At 33.4% G+C, this 19,674-nt stretch overlaps 1 protein-coding gene across 12 annotated transcripts in view; it reads left to right on the top strand.

The window, feature by feature from the left end:
* Arms (Ankyrin repeat-rich membrane spanning) overlaps positions 1-19,674 on the top strand; it is a 168,671-nt gene that overhangs the window by 112,333 nt on the left and 36,664 nt on the right. For all 12 annotated transcript variants that reach the window (XM_072530599.1, XM_072530600.1, XM_072530603.1 and 9 more), the window contains 6 exons: positions 3,307-3,787; positions 6,554-6,718; positions 8,400-8,534; positions 13,579-13,786; positions 13,967-14,115; positions 16,735-16,876. In XM_072530599.1, coding sequence (XP_072386700.1) covers positions 3,307-3,787; positions 6,554-6,718; positions 8,400-8,534; positions 13,579-13,786; positions 13,967-14,115; positions 16,735-16,876 — 1,280 coding nt within the window. The remainder of the gene's footprint in view (positions 1-3,306; positions 3,788-6,553; positions 6,719-8,399; positions 8,535-13,578; positions 13,787-13,966; positions 14,116-16,734; positions 16,877-19,674) is intronic.

Here is a 19,674-nt window from a genome sequence, read left to right as displayed (position 1 = left end):
GATTTTTATTTTATTAGTTTTTAAATTATTTATTCTTATGGCAGCTTCTTGTTCATAATACAGATTATTTATTACTCTTATATCCCGTGTGTCGATGTTCTTTGTTCTCAGTAGTTTTATTAACGGATTATGTTTCACTGTATCGAATGCCTTGTTATAATCTAGGAAGCAGACATAGATGTCCTGGTTTACATGTAAACATCTCTGTATTAGCACATTTACTGCATATAATGTTTCTCTGGTTCCTTGAGCTTTCCTAATTCCGAACTGAGTTTGTCCAATGTCTTGTTCTAACTTTATTGATAATTGATAATTATCGACTGTCAATTCTTGATGTAACTGTATGCGGTAAGGTTTATGTTTACGAAGGATTTTTTCCGCCGAAGTTTGACCAATGCCATGTTAACGTGAATTTCACGAGTGCTGCTGTGATCTTTAGTAGTAGCTATCAGTACATCATATTCCTTTTCTTCACTTAGAACAGTTTTGGTTCTCTCATTTTTTCACATACAACTGACCCAGTGCGAATCAAACGATCCATTAATTTTTCAAAAGCTCTTGCGTTTGGTTTCCTCCGTTCAGGATATCGCTCGTGATATATTCTGGCTGCAAGTAAGTAATTTCTCGAACTTTGTCATAATGCCCAGATCATATCGGTTAACTCTTCTACAGAAAAATTCATTTTCAACAATAAAGACAAGCGACGCAGATCGTTTAAAAAGGTAATAATATAAAAACTGTCATTTTTTCAAAGTCTACTATTTTACCTTTGTAACTGACATAAATGGCCCTTTACTTATTAATAATTGCGCGTCACAATCATTAGTTAGGAATGTTTGATGAAAAATTCCTGGCTTAGAATACTGTTGATATAACAATCTAAAAATTGTTACATCATCAATTTTATATTGTTTTGATTTCTGTTTTGTGTGAGGTATTTATTGAATAAAAATAATCTTGTTATATTATTATACAAAACATATTATCTTTTGTCTCGAATTCGTGGATATTTAGGGGGTAGAATGTGTTGAAGAGGAGTTGGAATGTATTGTCTGACGAATAGACTTTTGTAGGATATGCTGTTGGGAAGAAGTTCGTTTGATTTTAAAATATTTTTGAGATGATTTTGTTGGCAAATGTTTAACAAATGATGATGTATTAATTTTGGATCTGGCTGTAAGTTTGGCAGATTTGCCGGAAGAGTTGACTGTAAGGGACTCGAATTTTGAACCAGGTAGATTCTGAGTTTTAAATAATCGGTTGAATCTGTGTTGATTGCAGAATTGTAAAGGAATGTGTGTGTTTAGATATGTTTATGTGATGTTTTCTGGGACTGTATTGGGGGATGAGGTGGGTGTTTTTTCGTTGGATCTGTTCGTGATGGTAAGGTATTTGGTTCCGGGAAGAACTTTGAGTTTTTTCTTCAGAGATTTGATATTGATAGGGTTTGTTAAGTAAAGGTATGCTATTTTTTCCGATTTGTTCACGTAGACTGCAAAGAAATCGTTTTTGTCATCTAACATGACCGAAATGATTAGAATTAGTGGGGTTTGGCTGCAGAATTTGGTTGAGATGTGGTTTAGGTAATCGTAATCGTTTAGGTACTCGTCGTTCAGGTAATCGTAATCGTTTCATAGACTCACAGCTGCTTCCCTGAGTTCCTCAGGTGTTTGAATCGGGCATCCATGTATAGTAATAGACACTCGGGACAAACGGGATGAGCGTGAGCATACCTACTGATTATCAACCTCCTGTTCAAATACTGTAAGTATTTTTATGGGCTCTAAGTTGAAGTGAGGGTTTTGTGACATAAAGTTGTTTATGTATTGTGTCACGTGTTCGATGTCGTATTTTGAACGGCAACCGGTGTTTAAGGTGTGTATGTAAAATTTGTAGTTGTGGTAATACTCTGTGATTGTCAGGTGGCTATGAATGATGAGTTTTGGTGTGTATTTTTGATGTGTTAGTAATTTGTGTGTTGTATGTCGCGTAAGTATTTTGAATGTCAGAATTTGAAATCGTCCAGGATGAGAATCTGGAGGATGGTGTTTGTTGTAAGGGTTTTTGGTTGGTTGCCATGGAAACGACGGTACCGAATTGTGAAGCATATTTCATCTGAAAGGAGTTTTTAATTAGAAAAGGGCTTTTTTTTGTTCTTACGGTCCAATCGTGAAGAATGTTTTTTTGTGTTATAAAATACTTTTTCTCTAATGAATAATACCGAATAATGACTATCGCAGTCTACTAAATAAAGGCTCTGTTTTTCTGTATCCTTCATATTCTTCATCATCTTGTCATTCCTCTCCTGATGTCATAGACTTTTGTTTGGTCAATAATACCAAAGAATCTGTCGGACACTTTTCTACCATGAAGTAATCTTTGTTTTTTATACGATTTGGTAATTATTGGCTGCTAAATTTAAAGGATAATTAAATATTTCTTCTTTTTTCAATTTATATGATTGCATTACTTGTTTTGTATTGTCTCTCGTTTACTGTCATTCTATTTTACTTCTGATATTGGGTATTTGTGATACAGCATTGAATTTCTCCTCATATTCGATTACCTTTTCGATTGTCAATTTATCTTGCTTTTTTAATGCTTTTTTATTTCCTTTAAAGCCGCATTTACTTCTTACATTGTACAGTACATGTGTACATCTCACATTTACTGAGAAATAAAGTTTGTAATGGCTTGAGATCATAGACATTTTATATTTGTCTATGGCATAGAATAGAATGGAGTGTAGAATCAAAATAAGCGAAATTAAAATTGGAATTTAGACAGAATATTTAGTAGACAGAAGGTTGAGCACCAACTATTTTTAGAATAAAAATAGTAAAAAAATAGAAAGTTAACAAGGGAATAAAATTAACATAAATTGGAATAAAATAATGATTTAAAGAAAAATAACAAGCATGTGACGTTTATGACGTTATAGTTTTTCTCTCTTTTATTGGATAATCCAACATAAAATTTTCTAGACACGCGGGAATCTTAAAGAAACACACACTTCGACAAATCTCATCTAAACAAGTCACTTTAGCTGTTGTATTATTTTGTACTGAATGAACTATTATTGGAAATTGTTGAAGTGAAATGCCTATTGTGTACTTCTAGCCATTTCTTTAAGATATATGTATTTGTTGTATGTTCACACTCTGCTGTTGGGTTATGAGAATCTATTATATAACATCGTAGTTTTATCTGTACGAAACTTTGATCATTCATTATCGCTAAGAAATACTGATACACTGTTTTGTTCACTGTCAATGTTATATTTTGCTTAGTTATTTTAATTTTTAGGATCGATCTGGCGACACGAACCTAATTCACGCTGTTAAAGGAGGCCACAGAGGAGTTGTGGAAGTTCTTCTAAAGAAATACGCCGACGTAGACATCCTCGGTAAAGACCGCAAGACCGCCATCTATGTAGCGGTGGAAAAAGGCAACTTGAACGTGCTCAAACTTCTTTTAACGTGCAATCCGGACCTAGAATTGGCCACAAAAGACGGCGATACTCCGCTGCTGAAGGCAGTACGGTCTCGAAACTCCGAAATAGTGCAATTGTTAGTCGATAAGAAAGCCAAAGTTTCAGCGGCAGATAAGAAAGGAGATACGGCGCTACACATAGCTATGCGAGCGAGGTCGAAAGCCATCGTGGAGATATTGTTAAGGAATCCGAAAAATAGCCAGCTTTTGTATAGACCGAATAGATCAGGGGAGACTCCATATAACATCGATATGAATCACCAGAAGACAATTTTAGGACAGATTTTTGGGGCGAGTAAGTATTATTATTACATTCTTTATGCTCGAGTCATATTTTTTATATATTTTTTACGTGTTATGATTAACAGAGAGAGATTAAGTGAAGCACGACGTGCTTTACGTAACTAACTTTATTTACTTACTTAAAAATTTACTTATTTACAAATATCACAATGACTAATAATAATAGTCTCCCGTTTTGATACCGCTTCGCGGCTTTGGGAGTATAGCAGGGTAGTCTGCTATATCTAGGGCCTACGGTATACAAGGAAGGTAACATGGCCAGTGCTACGCTTCAACCGCCTATTATTACCCCTGGTTTTACCCAAGGTACTCATTTTATTCAGGCTGATTCGACCTGGGGCCTATAGACATTTTTAAAAATGTCTAGTTATTCTTGCCGGTGGTAGGATTCGAACTCCGGACCACCGGCATGCGAGGAAAGCATCCTACCGCTTGCGCTACGCAGGCCCACAATGACTAATTACATTAATAATATTATGAGCTTATATAATGAGAACGAACTGTCTGGAAAACAGCTGACTGAGCGACGGGAACTCCGGAAATTCTCGAAGGTCATCTCTGCCTCGATGGAATGAGTTCTTGGAATATTTCGGCAAGAGAGAGCTCTCGATTTATCTAACGCACAGGACCCAATCAGGGGCAACAACATTATATATTATCATCATCACTGGCTCGACAACCCTTTTTGGGTCTTGGCCTGTTCTAGGATTCTTCTCCATTCCGATCTGTTTCGTGCTTTTTTTCTCCAGTTTTTTATTTTTAAGGTTGTTATATCATTTTCTATTTGTTCTAAGTATCTCAGTTTCGGTCGTCCTCTTGTTCTTTTTCCTACTGGCATCTGTTTGAATATTTTGTTTGATATTTCGCCTTCTTCCATTCTTTCTACATGTCCTATCCAACGCAGCCGTCCTATTTTGATGAATGTTATAATATCCGGATCCTGGTATATTTTGTATAGTTCAGAGTTGTATCGTCTTCGCCATATTCCGTTTTCTTTTGTGCCCTTATATATGTGTCGCAAGATTTTTCTTTCGAAGGTGGCTAACAACGTTTCCTCTCTTTTAGTAAGTGTCCAGGTTTCTGAGCCATATGTGAGTACCGGTCTTATTAGGGTTTTATATATTTGGCATTTTGTCTTTCTTGCGACGTTATCTGATCTTAGGTGTCTAATTAAGCCATGGTAACATTTATTTGCAATAAATATTCGCCTCTTCACTTCCTCCGTAACGTTATTATCAGACGTGACTAGGGATCCCAAGTATATAAAGTTTTTTACCTCCTCTATGTTGTATTCTCCTATTGTTATATTTTGTGGCTGCCTTATTTCTGCGTTTTTTCTTACCTGCATATATTTTGTTTTGGTCTGATTGATTTTAAGACCACTATTTTGTGCAGCTCGTTCTATTTGGTTGTATGCCTCTATCATTTCTCTTCTTGATCTTGCGATTATGTCAACATCATCTGCAAATACTAGTATTTGCACGCTTTTATTAATGATTGTTCCCATTATATATTATATCTATAGATTTGATAGAAGTCTATCAAAAAATAGAGTAGTCGTAGAGAATTTGTTTGTTTTGCAAAAATGGTATCTGTCGTGCACGTTCTGTGTATTTACGATCTTTTATGATTTAAAAATTACATTTTCAGTTTAGCGTTAATTTCTCTAGATTGTACGGTGCAGTGTTTGTAGTGTTTATGGTTCAAAATACCTATTTTGACAAGAATTGTAGTATTGGTGCAAGATAACATAACCTGTAACTACAATAATTGTCGATAAAACTTTCGTTGTTCAAAATGTCTGTCGGCTCTTTGAGGAGAAGGATCTAAATCCTAGAAAGCCAATATTCGACTGAAAAAAATCTTCCCCAAGAGATAACCTTGTTTTTAGCAGAAAGTTTACCGAATATACCAGTTTTTAGGCTTTTGACGATTGAAGAAAAGCAGTTTTTAATATAAATCTCATTTTTTTTGCCTCAATGGCTCAGACGGTCATCGAATATCATCAAGAAGATCAAGAGAAAGATATGCTAAGTCTGTCTTGACGAAAGATTTCTATTTGGCGGCGTTCTGTAATGGTTAGAACCAAAATTTCTTCTCAATCTATCATAAAGTTAGTGTTTATTCAGACATACAGGAAAATTACATATTGGCATAGGGTATATTTTGATCTTTGAGCTATTTCCTACGAACTGTCAAAATTTAAAGCAAATTGATGCGTATAAAAAAATTTAAGAGGTTTTCTACTATTTGTACCGTCATATTCTGAACTACTTTGTGGCAGACCACAGATGAGGTGGAAAGATGACATCAGAAAACAAGGAGGTCCCACATGGCAGAGAACAGCTCAAGATAGGGAAAGATGGAGAGAACTGGGGGAGACCTACATCCAACAATGGAAGGATAGAGAATAGGTTCAAAAAAAAATTCTGAACTATCTTTTAGTATCTGCCATAAGTGTTGCCATTTGACACTGTCGAAGGCTTTGCGATAATCTATATATCTATAAAACAAATGTTTAGTGGGATATTGAATTCCCTAGATTTTTCTATTATTTGTCTTATGTTCAGAAGGAGGTCTGGAGTACCTTTGGTAAATCCAGTTTGCTCTTGCAGTCTTTCTCTGTGTAGGAAAGTTTTCAGTCTCTCATTGATTAAGTCTAGCTTTATTTTGCTGACATGTAAGATAAGATTCATTATATAATAGTATCTTTTAAATAGGTACGTTTGAAAATATTATCGAATTTGTTTTTTTTTAGGGAGATTAAATACAAATGAAGACAACGAAAATATGTTAGGTTATGATCTATATAGTAGTGCGTTAGCGGACATATTAAGCGAACCTTCCCTTTCCATGCCCATAATGGTAGGTCTCTATGCCAAGTGGGGTAGCGGAAAGTCATTTTTGCTGAATAAACTTAGAGGTAAGTAAAATTCATTATCTTAATATCAAGAAATAGTTCTACGACCTTTCTTCATTTCTTTCTAATACGTATACTAGATAGCGGTAAAACAATAATTGTATGTTTTGTTTGTTGTGAAAAAAATCAACATATTGCATTATCGAAATATACCTATATTAGGATTTATAAAAGATTTTGCATTTAAACTGAATTTTTAACATTGCTGCAACAACAAAAAAAGGCGCGTGTGCAGTGAATAGTCACAGTTCTTCAGTAAGATCTTCTTGAAACTCTCTGAAAGTCTTTATTACAGTTGTTAGCTTACTTTCATTTATCCCGAGTGCGACACAAACGCGTTGATTTATACATAAAAATGACTTTAAAGCTCCACCATCGTCTCTTTCTATGGTAAAGTATTTATGCACATTTGCAATTAATTCATCAATATCCAACTTACGTCTAGGCATGATGGTCACTTGAAACTACACGTTTGAATTACAATATAATCAGTTTAACTTGTTAAACTGTTTGTTTGGACTATTAGGCCGTTGTCTTCTGAGATTAGTTCTCGACGCATCTTCTGGAGATGTTCTGCTTGGCTTGTAAGCTAAAACTGACCAGTAATAACAAAAATCGTCGTGGCCTCATGGGTCAACATGCTCTAGAAGAGCTGTAGCATAAATGGCAAGTTAACTGAGTACTACATGTGGTAGTTTATTAGTGCAATGTATATAACATTGGATAAATCGCTAAAATTATTGTTTTAATTTAAAATGAGCTTTGCTAGCGAAATATTGCTAGAGATTTTCTGTGACACGTGAAAGGGTTCGAAGAGTTTGCGGAAGACATAGAAAAACTGAACTCATTCTTGAGCAGGAACAGACAGTAACGACTGCTTTATTGCATCAAGTTCGTTAAGGAACCATTAGATTAATGCAGTAAGCGCAACAACTGCTTCGTGAGGTTCGAGAAATAAATATTAGTGACTGAACCTGAAGACTTAAAAAAGCAACCAATTCAAAGCGCACTGCAACTGGTCCAAAACTTACCCCGGTCCATCGCAAACTCGTCTGAATGTTCACGGCATCATTCACATTAGACACTGGAGCAGTGAAGGTATGATTTTTGCTCTAACGAGACCAGAATATGTGTTTGTGGATGTGACCGAAGGAAGAAATTGTATAAGAAAATGTGAAAGATGCATTAGGAAACGGGTTGAGTATTTCGGCAGTTCATGTATGATCAGGGTGACATTTCAATGGACTTACGACCGAATCTTGCTGTCATTGCTCGATCTGGTGGCTGCGAATGATATATATAGACGTAGATGTAGATCATACATCGATAATATTGGAGAAAACTTTGCTTTTGTACATGATAAACAAAACCTATCACTAGAATTGTTCAGAACAACATTGCAGTTCTAAACCCAATAGAGCCATTATGAGACGAGCTAAAACGAAGATTATGATGTAGGATTAGTGTTCCAATATCGATCCCACAACATGTTTCTTGTTAATCTCGTAAACCTTGTTTCTTCTGAATTGATAATTTTTTATTTTCATTTTATTTACATAATTTTTACAGCACATTAAAAGAATTTTAATAAGCTTACAGTCATTTTAAATAAAATTAAACCATCTATTAAACTTTTAAAGTTTTATTTTTATTTTAAGTCTATTTTTAACTAATATGTTTTTAGATGAAATGAAGAATTTCGCCCGTGAATGGGTAGATCCCGTCTTCCAGTTTTCCACATTGCTCTTTCTTGTTATTGCACATATTTCCATAGTTATAGCTATAGTTTTAGGCCTGTCGTTTCAATCCTGGGAAGTAGGTAAGTGTTTTATGATCACATTTTCTATATTTTATCATTATAATGTGTCCGTAGCCAAGAAACAGCGCGTGGAATGTATAAATACCTCGTGAAAATCGATTCGTCAATATATTCATTTGTGGTATGTAGCGATGGTAAAATTGCGTTAGAGAGAGTAAGAGGCGACTAGTATCTCGCTTCTGTGAGTCAGAATCAGGTTCTGTTCACGAGTAATTATTTATGTACGCTTTTTCTTGACAGTGGATAGATTATAATAAGGTTCATTATCGTTTCAAACCAACAGAAACTAGTATTTATAATTGCAGAATCGATAGATATAGATTATAAGTTTGACCATGATTCTATTCATCAATAATAAAAGATAACACAAAATTTTATAAACAAGGACGTTATATAGCCATAAACAAGAATCCAAATTATTTAAGGTGGTATGTCACAACGTGAAAATTTATATACTTTTTAGGAACAGTTATCGTCACTATTTCAAAACAAATCTTCAACTTATGATTATTTACGTGAAGTGTAAACCTTCTATTTTAATGATATCTAATTAAAATTTCCGAAGAAAGCAGTAAATTTTTCATAACTGTACTTAAATGAATCCATGTCATAACTCACCTGGTAACCTGCCTAAAATTTGGTATTGTGTAATAATTTTTGAAGTTAGGTATAAAATAACTACGTTAAATGAATAACTATCCAAAAGGCTTTATTTTAAGCAAACGTTCATTATCCATACTGCCGTAATTTTTAAATTAACTGTACCTAAAGATCAAATTACAATTAAAATCTGCAAAGTAGGGATTTTTTTGATATTACAGCATCAAGTTGTCATTATGTTAGTGAGAAATTAGTTCGGCTGTCACTTAATAGATGGGAAAATGAGTTGACGTGTCATTTAATAGAAGCCAGCAGTGATATATTAAATGGCAACAGATGCGCGTTTGTCGAATTTAAGAAAAATCTGCAAAACATCAGAAAACTAGTTTTGTGGTTATGCAGTAACCATGGAAATACGAATCACGTGGTTTTGGGCTCCTCCCAGTAAACATTTTGGTCTCGATTGACCTTCAATCGTGACTGTATAACGTCACAGTGTCTTAACAATACAATTATACCATTTTTATGTTATAATTGTATTGTACCTTGGCACCGTGACGTTATACAATCGCGGTTGAAAGTCAAACAAGGCTCAAAATGTCTCGAATTATTTACTGATTCTTAAATAATACATAGATTACATAACCTCTAGCATGTCACGTGGGGCTTATCTAAAAACAATTCCAATTTTATTCACTTTTCTGGCAAATTTAATTTTTATAGACAAAACAGTATTATGTAATCATCGATTAATTTTTGTCAGTACATTTAAATATTTCCGTAAGTGAAAAAAATTATTGAAATTTTCTTGAGTAATAATTAGAAATGTGATGAAAATGTGAAATTTTCTGAGCAAAAAATTTCCCCTGTTGACATTTGAATTTAAAAAAAAAATGGGTATTGTAGTGACGCTGTTTTTCAACTATCTTACATATTTTAGATTTCTTAGAAATAATGTTCTTATAAATAAATAGTAACTCAATCTTCATTTACTTAAAAATTAGCATAATCCCTTTTTTGATTATTATTTACTTGTATTTCAAACAATTGCAAATTTATTTATCAGTTTGAAATAAATATTTTTGAGCAAGTAAAGAATTAAGAATTGCTGTCTGAATGCTGTCTAAATACAATAAGTAATTAAATATTTCCAAATGAATGAACGTTTTGTATCTATTAGTGAGAATTTACCCTTAGGTACATTATCAAAAAGCCTCTTGTGTTGAAGTTCCATGGTCATCAAATTATTATAAAAAGAGATTAGTAAAATATTGGGTTAAGTTTACCGAAAGTACAAGCTGATTATAGCTGCAAATGTCAAACATGGAACAAAAAATTTCGGTTTGGCAGTATTGGCATGTTTTTATAATGTAGAAGCTGTATGCTTCAAATATAAAAAGATAAAGCTTTAGAAAAGTACATTTTGCTTATATTATGTTAGGAATTCTGCAATTTTTGATTTATATGAAACACGAATGAGTAAATATTTGTTTCTTTGGAGATTAATTGCAGTTAATCATTAGAATTTTTTGGTATTTACCCTTTGATAGATTAAGGAATAGATTTGGCAATCGTCAAATCAGCAGTTGTCAGATTGCAACAGATCTTTGCAATTACTCTCGAGAGAGAGAGACAAATATTTACTCGCTATTGTTTCATATAAATTAAAAATTGCAGAATTCGTAAAATAGTATAATCGATATGTACTTTTTAAAAGCTTTCTCTCTTGAAGCATACAACAGATGCATTCTAAAAACATTCCAACACTGCCAAACCGAAATATTTTAATTCTTGGTTGACATTTGCGGCTATATTCAGCTTGTACTTTCGGTAAACTCAACCAAATATTGTTTATATTACATTAGCTTTACCTATTCTTATAATTTTATACACAAAAAAGAATGAAAAAAATATGATTACTTTTATTAAATTTTAATTTGAAAAATCATTAATCGTTTGAAATTAATTAAAAACGTGTGTAGTAAGATAAATATACTTTTTAGTGTTTACATCTATTTTCAATACTTAAAATTGTTAAAAAATATTCAGTCAATCAATATTAGGAAACTAGACTGGTATACGGTATACACCATTTGAAATGTTGATATAAATAAAAAACAACACTCAAAATCAAAACAGCAACTTAACCTCAAAGGTAAATAAACAACAGGATACAAAAATTATATCGAATGATCCAAGATCCAATCCGAAAATTAGAATTTGTGAAACTTCAACTAATAACTAATATCAACTTACATTGAAGAATACTGCCGATTGAGAGCGAACCGTATCGATTACCAATACTTGGCATCACTGGCAACAATGTCGCTGTTCAGAGAACTGAATTTCGGGGAAATCAAAATATTAGAATATGTTCATTCGTAGCCAATAGGAAAGCTTCGCGATACCCTTAATAAACCCTGAGCTGGCACTCCTCCACTAAATGTACCGTCGTTCTCGCATCACCACAGTGATGGTACCTTACCGAACTTGTCTGAGGAGTCTGTACATTTTCCATGGTTTGTGCGAACTTTATTTAGACGTTTCTCGGTTTTTCTTTCTTGATAGATCAAAACCAGGTGGTTTTTAACATGGTGTTTAATACATGATAGATTCTGTACTTGTAGATATGATTTCCGCCACCATTCCGTCTGCCGAGAAGTGACAAAATCGAAATTTTTTGGGATAGTTGTTTAGGTAGATGTCGTGTGTGTTGGAGGTATCTGGTGATTTTTTGAATATGGCTCAGGACAGGTAGTCATAGTGTTCCCGCCATCATATGGTTTAAGTTAGGTTTAAGTTAATTTCATGCATTTTTTCCGAAGTGGTAACGCAGCAGTCTATGCAGATGCAGATGTGTGTCATATATGCAAAGATTATAAATGGCTTGATATTCGACTTAACGTTCTAAGAATTATTAAGTGTGCAGAATAAAGATATAAAAACTGATAAATAAAAGGAAATGTATAATGGGATATGCTCACCAAAATATTAGTATGTTTCTTCTATCAGCTGGTCGCCTGGCGCCATGAATCTTTGCATTAACTTCAGGTCTTCACAAGTTTTAAAAACACAGTTGTCCAATTATGTAACTGTCCTACGATTCTCACGCGCTGGAGTCACTATGAACGCGCTGTCTCGCTCGTCGCTAATTTGATGACACAAAATATGAGTTCGAACTGGTGAATTTACACTGTTGTTTTCACACAAGAATTTGACGATCCGGCTCGAAGGACCATGAATATAACTTTATTTGCACTTTGAATGTGCCGCTGGTAAATAGTCAAACTCCGTGTGAAAAAAACTTTATTTTGAATTAACACAATACCTGAATATATGACCGCTAATAAGTATTATGTTATGAATATATGACCGCTCGCTATCCGCCGGCCTCAATTCTCGTATCTTGTCTGTGGTCTGTCGTCTGGAGATTCTTTTCGTAACTCTTTATAATCTTCGCATATATGACACACATCTGCATCTGCATAGACTGCTGTGTTGCCGCATCGGAAAATACATGAAATTAACTTAAACCATATGATGGCGTGAACACATAGTGTTAGTAATAATTCTCGTAGTGTTGTTTACTTGTACTTCATTTTATTGGAGCGCTGTCTGACCAAACAGGAGTAGCTTGTTCAGCTGCTGAAAAGACCAATCAAGTTCAGATATTCACGGGATCTCGACTGAAGATCCCAAGTAGAGCCAAACAGCTTGTGGAGGATATTATTTCAAATTCTAATTTTAGTAGCAAGTCTTGTTGGATGTTTTCTGAATGTCAGCATTCTATGTAATGTGAAAACCAGATACTTTGAGAGTCTTTTGTGGTTAAGGCGTTGGTTTTCGAAGGTCACTTCTTGAATATTGTTTCACTGTTCATTTAAACAAGCAATATATTTATAAATTGTTATTCTCTCGATAATATTGCTCTTAGACTAGGGAAATAACGATTTTCCCAGGACACTTTTTGATACAGATATCTAACAACTGCTTTTATTCTGTGATGTAGCCCGATATGGTTTTTATATTAATATACCTTTTATAAAGGAATTTTTTATAATTTTTCAGTAAAATTGTCTAACTTTTCCTTATAATTTACCGGTCTTCACCTTTAGTATTTAAAATTAAGTAGCGGCTCTTAAATTGTTTATAAGTAAAAAATGACGTTTAATATGTTGCATATTTTGTTTATTATATATTGTTATCACCAATTTATCAAAAGCAGTTATTTGATACCTGTATTAAAGCATTTTCTCCAATTCTGCTCTTCGGAATACCTTATAATGGTCGTGTTCTGCTAAAAAGAGTATTAGAAGAGTTCACATTTAAATTTGGTGAAGAATATCTATTACATAATATCTCATGAACTCTTTGTTACTTTGAACTCTGACCTTTTTTTACTTCCATATTTTCTTCATATTCTTATTCTTTACTTATGTTTTAGGATTATCTGTTAGCGCCGGCGTTATAATTTTATGTTACTTAATACTCGCCATGATTTGGTTCGCTAGTAAAAAGTACGACTGGGATTGGGCCTACAATTTCAACGTTCAACTCACTAGAAAAATGAACAATCTCAGACTCATGCTGCAAATTCTCTTTTGCCATCCTCCTGGTGCCACAAACGACGGACTTGCCGCTCAACCGATAAGGTAAGAAAAATCATTTGTATCATATTACATAATAAAAGTTTCTATATTGAGAACTTTATTCTTCATTGTTCTGGTTGTTTGACAACAACCAGAAAAAGTTATTTATAAATGAATACATGCCATGTAATATCAAGTCACACTCACACATGCGTAAAATACCGTTCAATTTTTATTTTACAGATTTTTCTTCACTGATCAAACCAGAGTAAGCAGCACGGCCGGCGGTGAGAACTCGGTAGTTCAAATGATCGGCTCCCTTTACGATGCTATTGAAAGTCGCTATGGATCTGTTGCCACTAGATTGTACAGAGCTTTCAAACCTAAACCAGGTAATATGCTATAATAATTTATTTAAAATTTGAAAGTTACATTGTTTATTTACATTTAAAAATTACTCTGTAGACTAAAAGTGAAAACGACATAGTTCTATTTAATAACTTAGGATTGAACTCCTTGTGATCTTAAAACAGAATTTAAGCCGACTATAGGACACTATTTTTAGGCGGAAAAAATAAGGGAGCAATAATGTGAAAATTAAACTTGACTGAATATAAGAAAATTTTGAAAAATCACCCCTATGATAGCTTTATTTGTGATATTTATCATGGAATAAAGAAGTTTGGGACTTGCTTTATTAACTTGAACTTGTAAGCAAGCGAAACGATTGTTGTATGTCAAAACAATTACAAAAAAGATTTCGTGGGTTTGATATTACACTTAGATCTAGATGGGTTGAATGCCTTTTAGGAACTTTTCTTCTCTTTTTCTTCCACGACTGAAACTTTTTATTTAATTTTATTACGTATATACTTATGTGCATAATTATATTAATTATAATTACATCTATTCTTTCATTTTTTACACACATGATTGAGACCTAAATTCAAAACTAAACAATGATAAAACTTTTGTCATTGGACAGACAATCCAGGCAGCACTGTTTCAAACTTTTTTCAAGCAGTTTTTTTTTTTAAATTCATTTTACAACACAATTTAGTAAATAAATTTTAAGAAAAGAAAAAAAAAAAAAAGAATTGTTTCTGATTCTGACTGAATAGTTAGTTCATGCGTTTTTGAAGTAGTATTTACTTTTTCAGTCTTTTTCAAGAGTTTTGAAAAATTAATGGATCCTTTTGTTCGCACTCTGTCAGTTGCATATGAAAAAAATGAGAGAACCAAAATTGTCCTAAGTGAAGAAAAGGAATATGATTTACTGATAGCTACTACTGAAAATCCCCACATCAGCACTCGACGGCAAATATTCTTCGTAAACATAAACTGCATCCTTATCGCGTGCAGTTTCATCAAGAATTGACAGTCAATGATTGTCATAACGCAGATTAGCTTTTGTGCCAATGGTCTTAGCAGCAAGTGCAAAGAGACGGATTTTTTTTTTTTCAATTATGCGCGTTTTGGAGATGAGGCTACATTTCACAAAAATGGAACGGTGAATCGGCATAATTTTCATTACTATGCATCAAGCAGTCCCTATTTTGTTAACACTCATAGTCAAACTAGGTGGTTTATAAATGTTTGGGGTGGTATTGGCGATTATGTGATTGGCCCACATTTTTTGACGATCGTGTGACTAGTGCCATATATCCGGATTTTCTAAATAATCATTTGCCAATATTACTGCAAAATGTATCGCTTATTATTCGACAACGAATGTGATTTTTACACGACGGTGCTCCTGTTGATCACACTGCTCCTCTTCACAATCATCTAAATAACAACTTTTCTGAGAGGTGGATAGGCAGAGGAGAACCAACTATTTGGCCACCGCGATCACCGGAATTCTCCAAAATTGATTTTTTCATGTGGGGCTATAAGACCTTGTATACCAGGTGCCTCCAACAGCGTCAACAATATCGGTTACAAACTTGTATAGACGTTGAAGGTGGACATTTTGAACATTTACTTTAGACTTATTTCGGAAAATAATAAGTTTAGGTATAGGGAATACTATATAAAAGTGAAAGAGTACCATAAATACAATATTTCTTAAAAAAATACAAGGCGGTCCATTTAAAAAAATAGAGAAAATCGTAATTTCGTTTTGTAGTTCACCCTGTATACAAAGTTTAGTAAATGATTTCAATTAAACTTAATTTAAAAACTACAATATATTGTTTACCTTATATAAAATAAATAATTGTTGTATGTATTACTTCTTTATATAAATGGTGTTGATTCCATAGGGATTTCAAAATAAAAATGGTTATAACTTGTTAAATACTCTGTATAGTAATGCAAAGCTCAATATTGTAAGAACAAGAATTATAAGAAAAAATTGAAAAAATATACACGGAAAACAAGCAAAATTGCATTGCACAAACATTTACATTTTTTGCCCCCTTATTTGTTCCTCCTAGCGAACTACACGCCCACTAAACTTTAAAAAGTCGGCTTCACTTATTTTCCTCCAGTTCTACATCTAGTTTATTATTACTACTTCTATGGTAAAAGCTAAAATTAAACTTCCACTGTCATTCTAAATTCTAAATTAACAGATTACCAAATTTACTGTACTAGATGTTCAAACTGGATAACTCAAGGGAACATTGACAGTCAGTGTGAAACAATGCATGTGTTTCAATTTGAGATAAGATATAAGACCGCTTTTTTCACCACAAGCGCTGTCTGTCTCGACAGGAAAAATTTAATACACGTTTTGATAAACAAATAAAAAAATGAGTTTGATTGAGCTTTTATTTGTTCAGCTGTCTGCATCAAACTAACGAATTTCAACAGGAGGAAATTTTAATTTTTAACCGGTTAAACAAGGTTTTAAGACCAGACATTTGATGACGTAAAACTCCAGTGGTTGTCACACTTCGTCAGGAGAAGGAACATGAAAATGTGATGTTTGAATATTAATTTCTCGAAAGAAGAATTGTCTTTTTTGGCTAGATATTTTTTTAATCATGTTTTTTGTATGTTTTTAGTGAAAACTGCGTCGAGTTGGACATATAGAAAAGTGTGTTGTTTACCATACGTCATTTTCTTCGAAGTGACGTTATTAATGTTATTAACAGGAACGTGTGCCTTGACTATATACCTTATCCATGTTAGTGCGACAGCCTCCCTGTAAGTATACCGTACATACAGTATGTATCTCAATAATCTTATTTTAGAAAGGTCAAAGTGATTTTAACATATCGTTTATTAAGACCGAAACGGAATACTTCTTGCAAACCGAAAAGATAATCCTAAACGCGGTCCTGTTAGAGGCCTACGCCTACTAATGATTACGTCCTCTGCATAGCTTGTTGAATTTTAGTATAGATATATATACAACGTCAACGTTTGGTATAAATAACACTAAAGTCGGTTCGCTATATTTACGCGGGTTTCGGATTAAAAATTTTATTGTTAGTACCCAGTTTTAATTACCTGCTCTTTGGGGAAATATCAACTGGTCAAATGAAATGAAAAATAATCCATAACTTTTTTTAATTAAATAATAATGGAAAATCTTTTATATAATTGACAGTATAATAAGGAGAATTACTTCATTAATGGAGTCTAATGTGGCTAATATAAACCTAATAATAATTTTATATTACACTTCACACAGAAAATATGGTCTATGTATATTTGTTCCATGGAGAGAATTTCTAATGAAAAATAAAAAAAATTTTAACTTGCCAACAAAAATGAAAATCAGTCATTATCATCAAAAATATCATAATCGTCATCATCATCACTGTCATCACCATTAATTGTTATTATGATTGGACTTATTTCGTTTATTTTATTTTCACGAGTCCACCAATCTTCTATTAGTTTCTCGCACTTGAATATACAGTTGCACCACACTTCTGGAGTTACAATTGAAAGTGTCTTTCGCCAAGTTTCCCGAACTGCGTCGTCGCTATAACTGTTAGGCCCAATATGGTTGTCATAATATTGTTTTGCTATTCCCCATATATATATTCGATGGGATTAAACTGGCAATGATACGGTGGCAGACGTAAAACTTGATGACCGTAACTTTCAATAATCTGATCCACAACAAAGGTTTTTGGTTTTGCGTGGATATTTGCCAAGCGTAATAATTCTGATTTTAAAATATGTTGTGTAAATGGTATATGTTCCTTTGTCAACCATTCTTTAATTTTATTAACAGTCCAAGAATTCGTTGGACTTTTGTTTAATACTTCAGAATGGTAAGGTGCATTGTCTAAAATAATTACGCTGGGCTCACTTAAACCTGGGAGAAGTTTTTCATGTAACCATTTTACAAACATTTCTGTGTTCATATTATCGTGATAGTCACTTGATTTTGATTTAGATGAAAATATTAAATCAGCACCTTCTATAAAACCCGATTTCCCTCCTGCATGTAAAATTATGTGTCGCTTCCCTTCTCCATCAGTATGTTTGATAGACTTTACGTTATCATCTTGCCATATTCTCTTGGTTGCACCCCTAGAAAATATCCATGTTTCGTCTAAATATATAAAATTTGCCCTTTCTTCTTTTAATTTAGAATATTTTCTTAGAAAGTTAATTCTTTTATGCACAACAGAACTTCTTTTACAAAGGGCTTTTCTGTTATCCTCCTTTTGAAATTTGAAACCCAAATTATGTATCACTTGCCATAGACTTGTTCTGCCAATTTCGTCAAATTTTCTATCTTTTAATTCCGAGAGAATTGTATTTAAGGTCACATGTTCCTTGTTGGCTCGCATTCGATAAATGGTATCACGAATTTCAAATTTTTTTCCATCTGGAATATCTTTCGTTTTCAATGATAGGCGAGTTTTTCGGTGATCTTCTTTCGGCCGTTCATTATTGCGATTTTGTAATACTCCTTAGTTTGGTTTCACTAATTCCTAGAGCATCACATACGCGTTGTTGAACAGACATTACCGATTTTAAAGGACCGCCATTTTCTTTTTCATCCGTAAAATACTTATGTACACTACAAATTAGACTATCTACATCTAACACACGTCTAGGCATTTTTAAATATTTCCACCAAACATACAATGTCAACACTGGCAAAGAATCAATTCAACTGCAATATTGTAACAAATTTATACCTACCCTAATGTTATTTTAATGTGTTTTAAAATATGACCATTAATGCAGTTTTTACCTAATTTTCTGGGAAGTAGTTTACTGCAACTGGTTATCAATGAGTCATTAGCATAATTTTGTTAATCCGAAACCCGCGTAAATATAGCGAACCGACTATATGTAACTTCTTCTAACTAATTCTAAGTATATCTGAGTAATTCTAGTATTACCCGATATTCGCGTTTTAACCGTAACAAATATACCGCTTCCATACCTTCAGCTCCTCTGTTGGCTCGCACAAGTCGACCGTTTTGTGGATTTTTTATGTATTCCGGATCAACTACCAATTTAGGCGACCAGATCTTTCAGCAACATTTTTATTTCTTTAACAGCATTTAAAGTCAGCATACTACCTCTGATCCGAAGAAGCAAATTCCTAATAACAGTTGTGAAGTCATTGCTTGGCTTAAACTGCATTTCTTTTATCAGGAAGCAAGGCTTTATCAGAAAAACTTCAGATTTCTTGGTTTTTTTTTAATTGCCAAAGTAAGATCACTTAAACCATCCAAACTTGTAAGATGATGATGAAAAAACAGTTCGACTGACTTCAAATTTTGACATATGACTTTTGAAGGTTGCTACTTCCTCTAAAAATCTGGATTTGTTAGTAGTGGTGCCATCTACATGTGAAGCCGAGGACTCCAGATATTTATTTTGCTCAATTATGGTTCTTCTCAAAGCCTTCCTTCAGTCGTGACGTATTGTTGTATTTTAGACATGTCGAGAATTGTTGCGTGCAATTTGAGGCAAATCTGATAGCTGCCAAGATTGAATTAGTCAAATATGAACTTATTATGAAA

This window comes from Diabrotica undecimpunctata, chromosome 4 (genome assembly GCF_040954645.1).
Source record: "Diabrotica undecimpunctata isolate CICGRU chromosome 4, icDiaUnde3, whole genome shotgun sequence".
NCBI classification, from domain to species: Eukaryota; Metazoa; Arthropoda; class Insecta; order Coleoptera; family Chrysomelidae; genus Diabrotica; species Diabrotica undecimpunctata.
The sequence above is the reverse complement of the archived record's forward strand: the minus strand, read 5'-3'. Positions and strand labels throughout refer to the sequence as shown.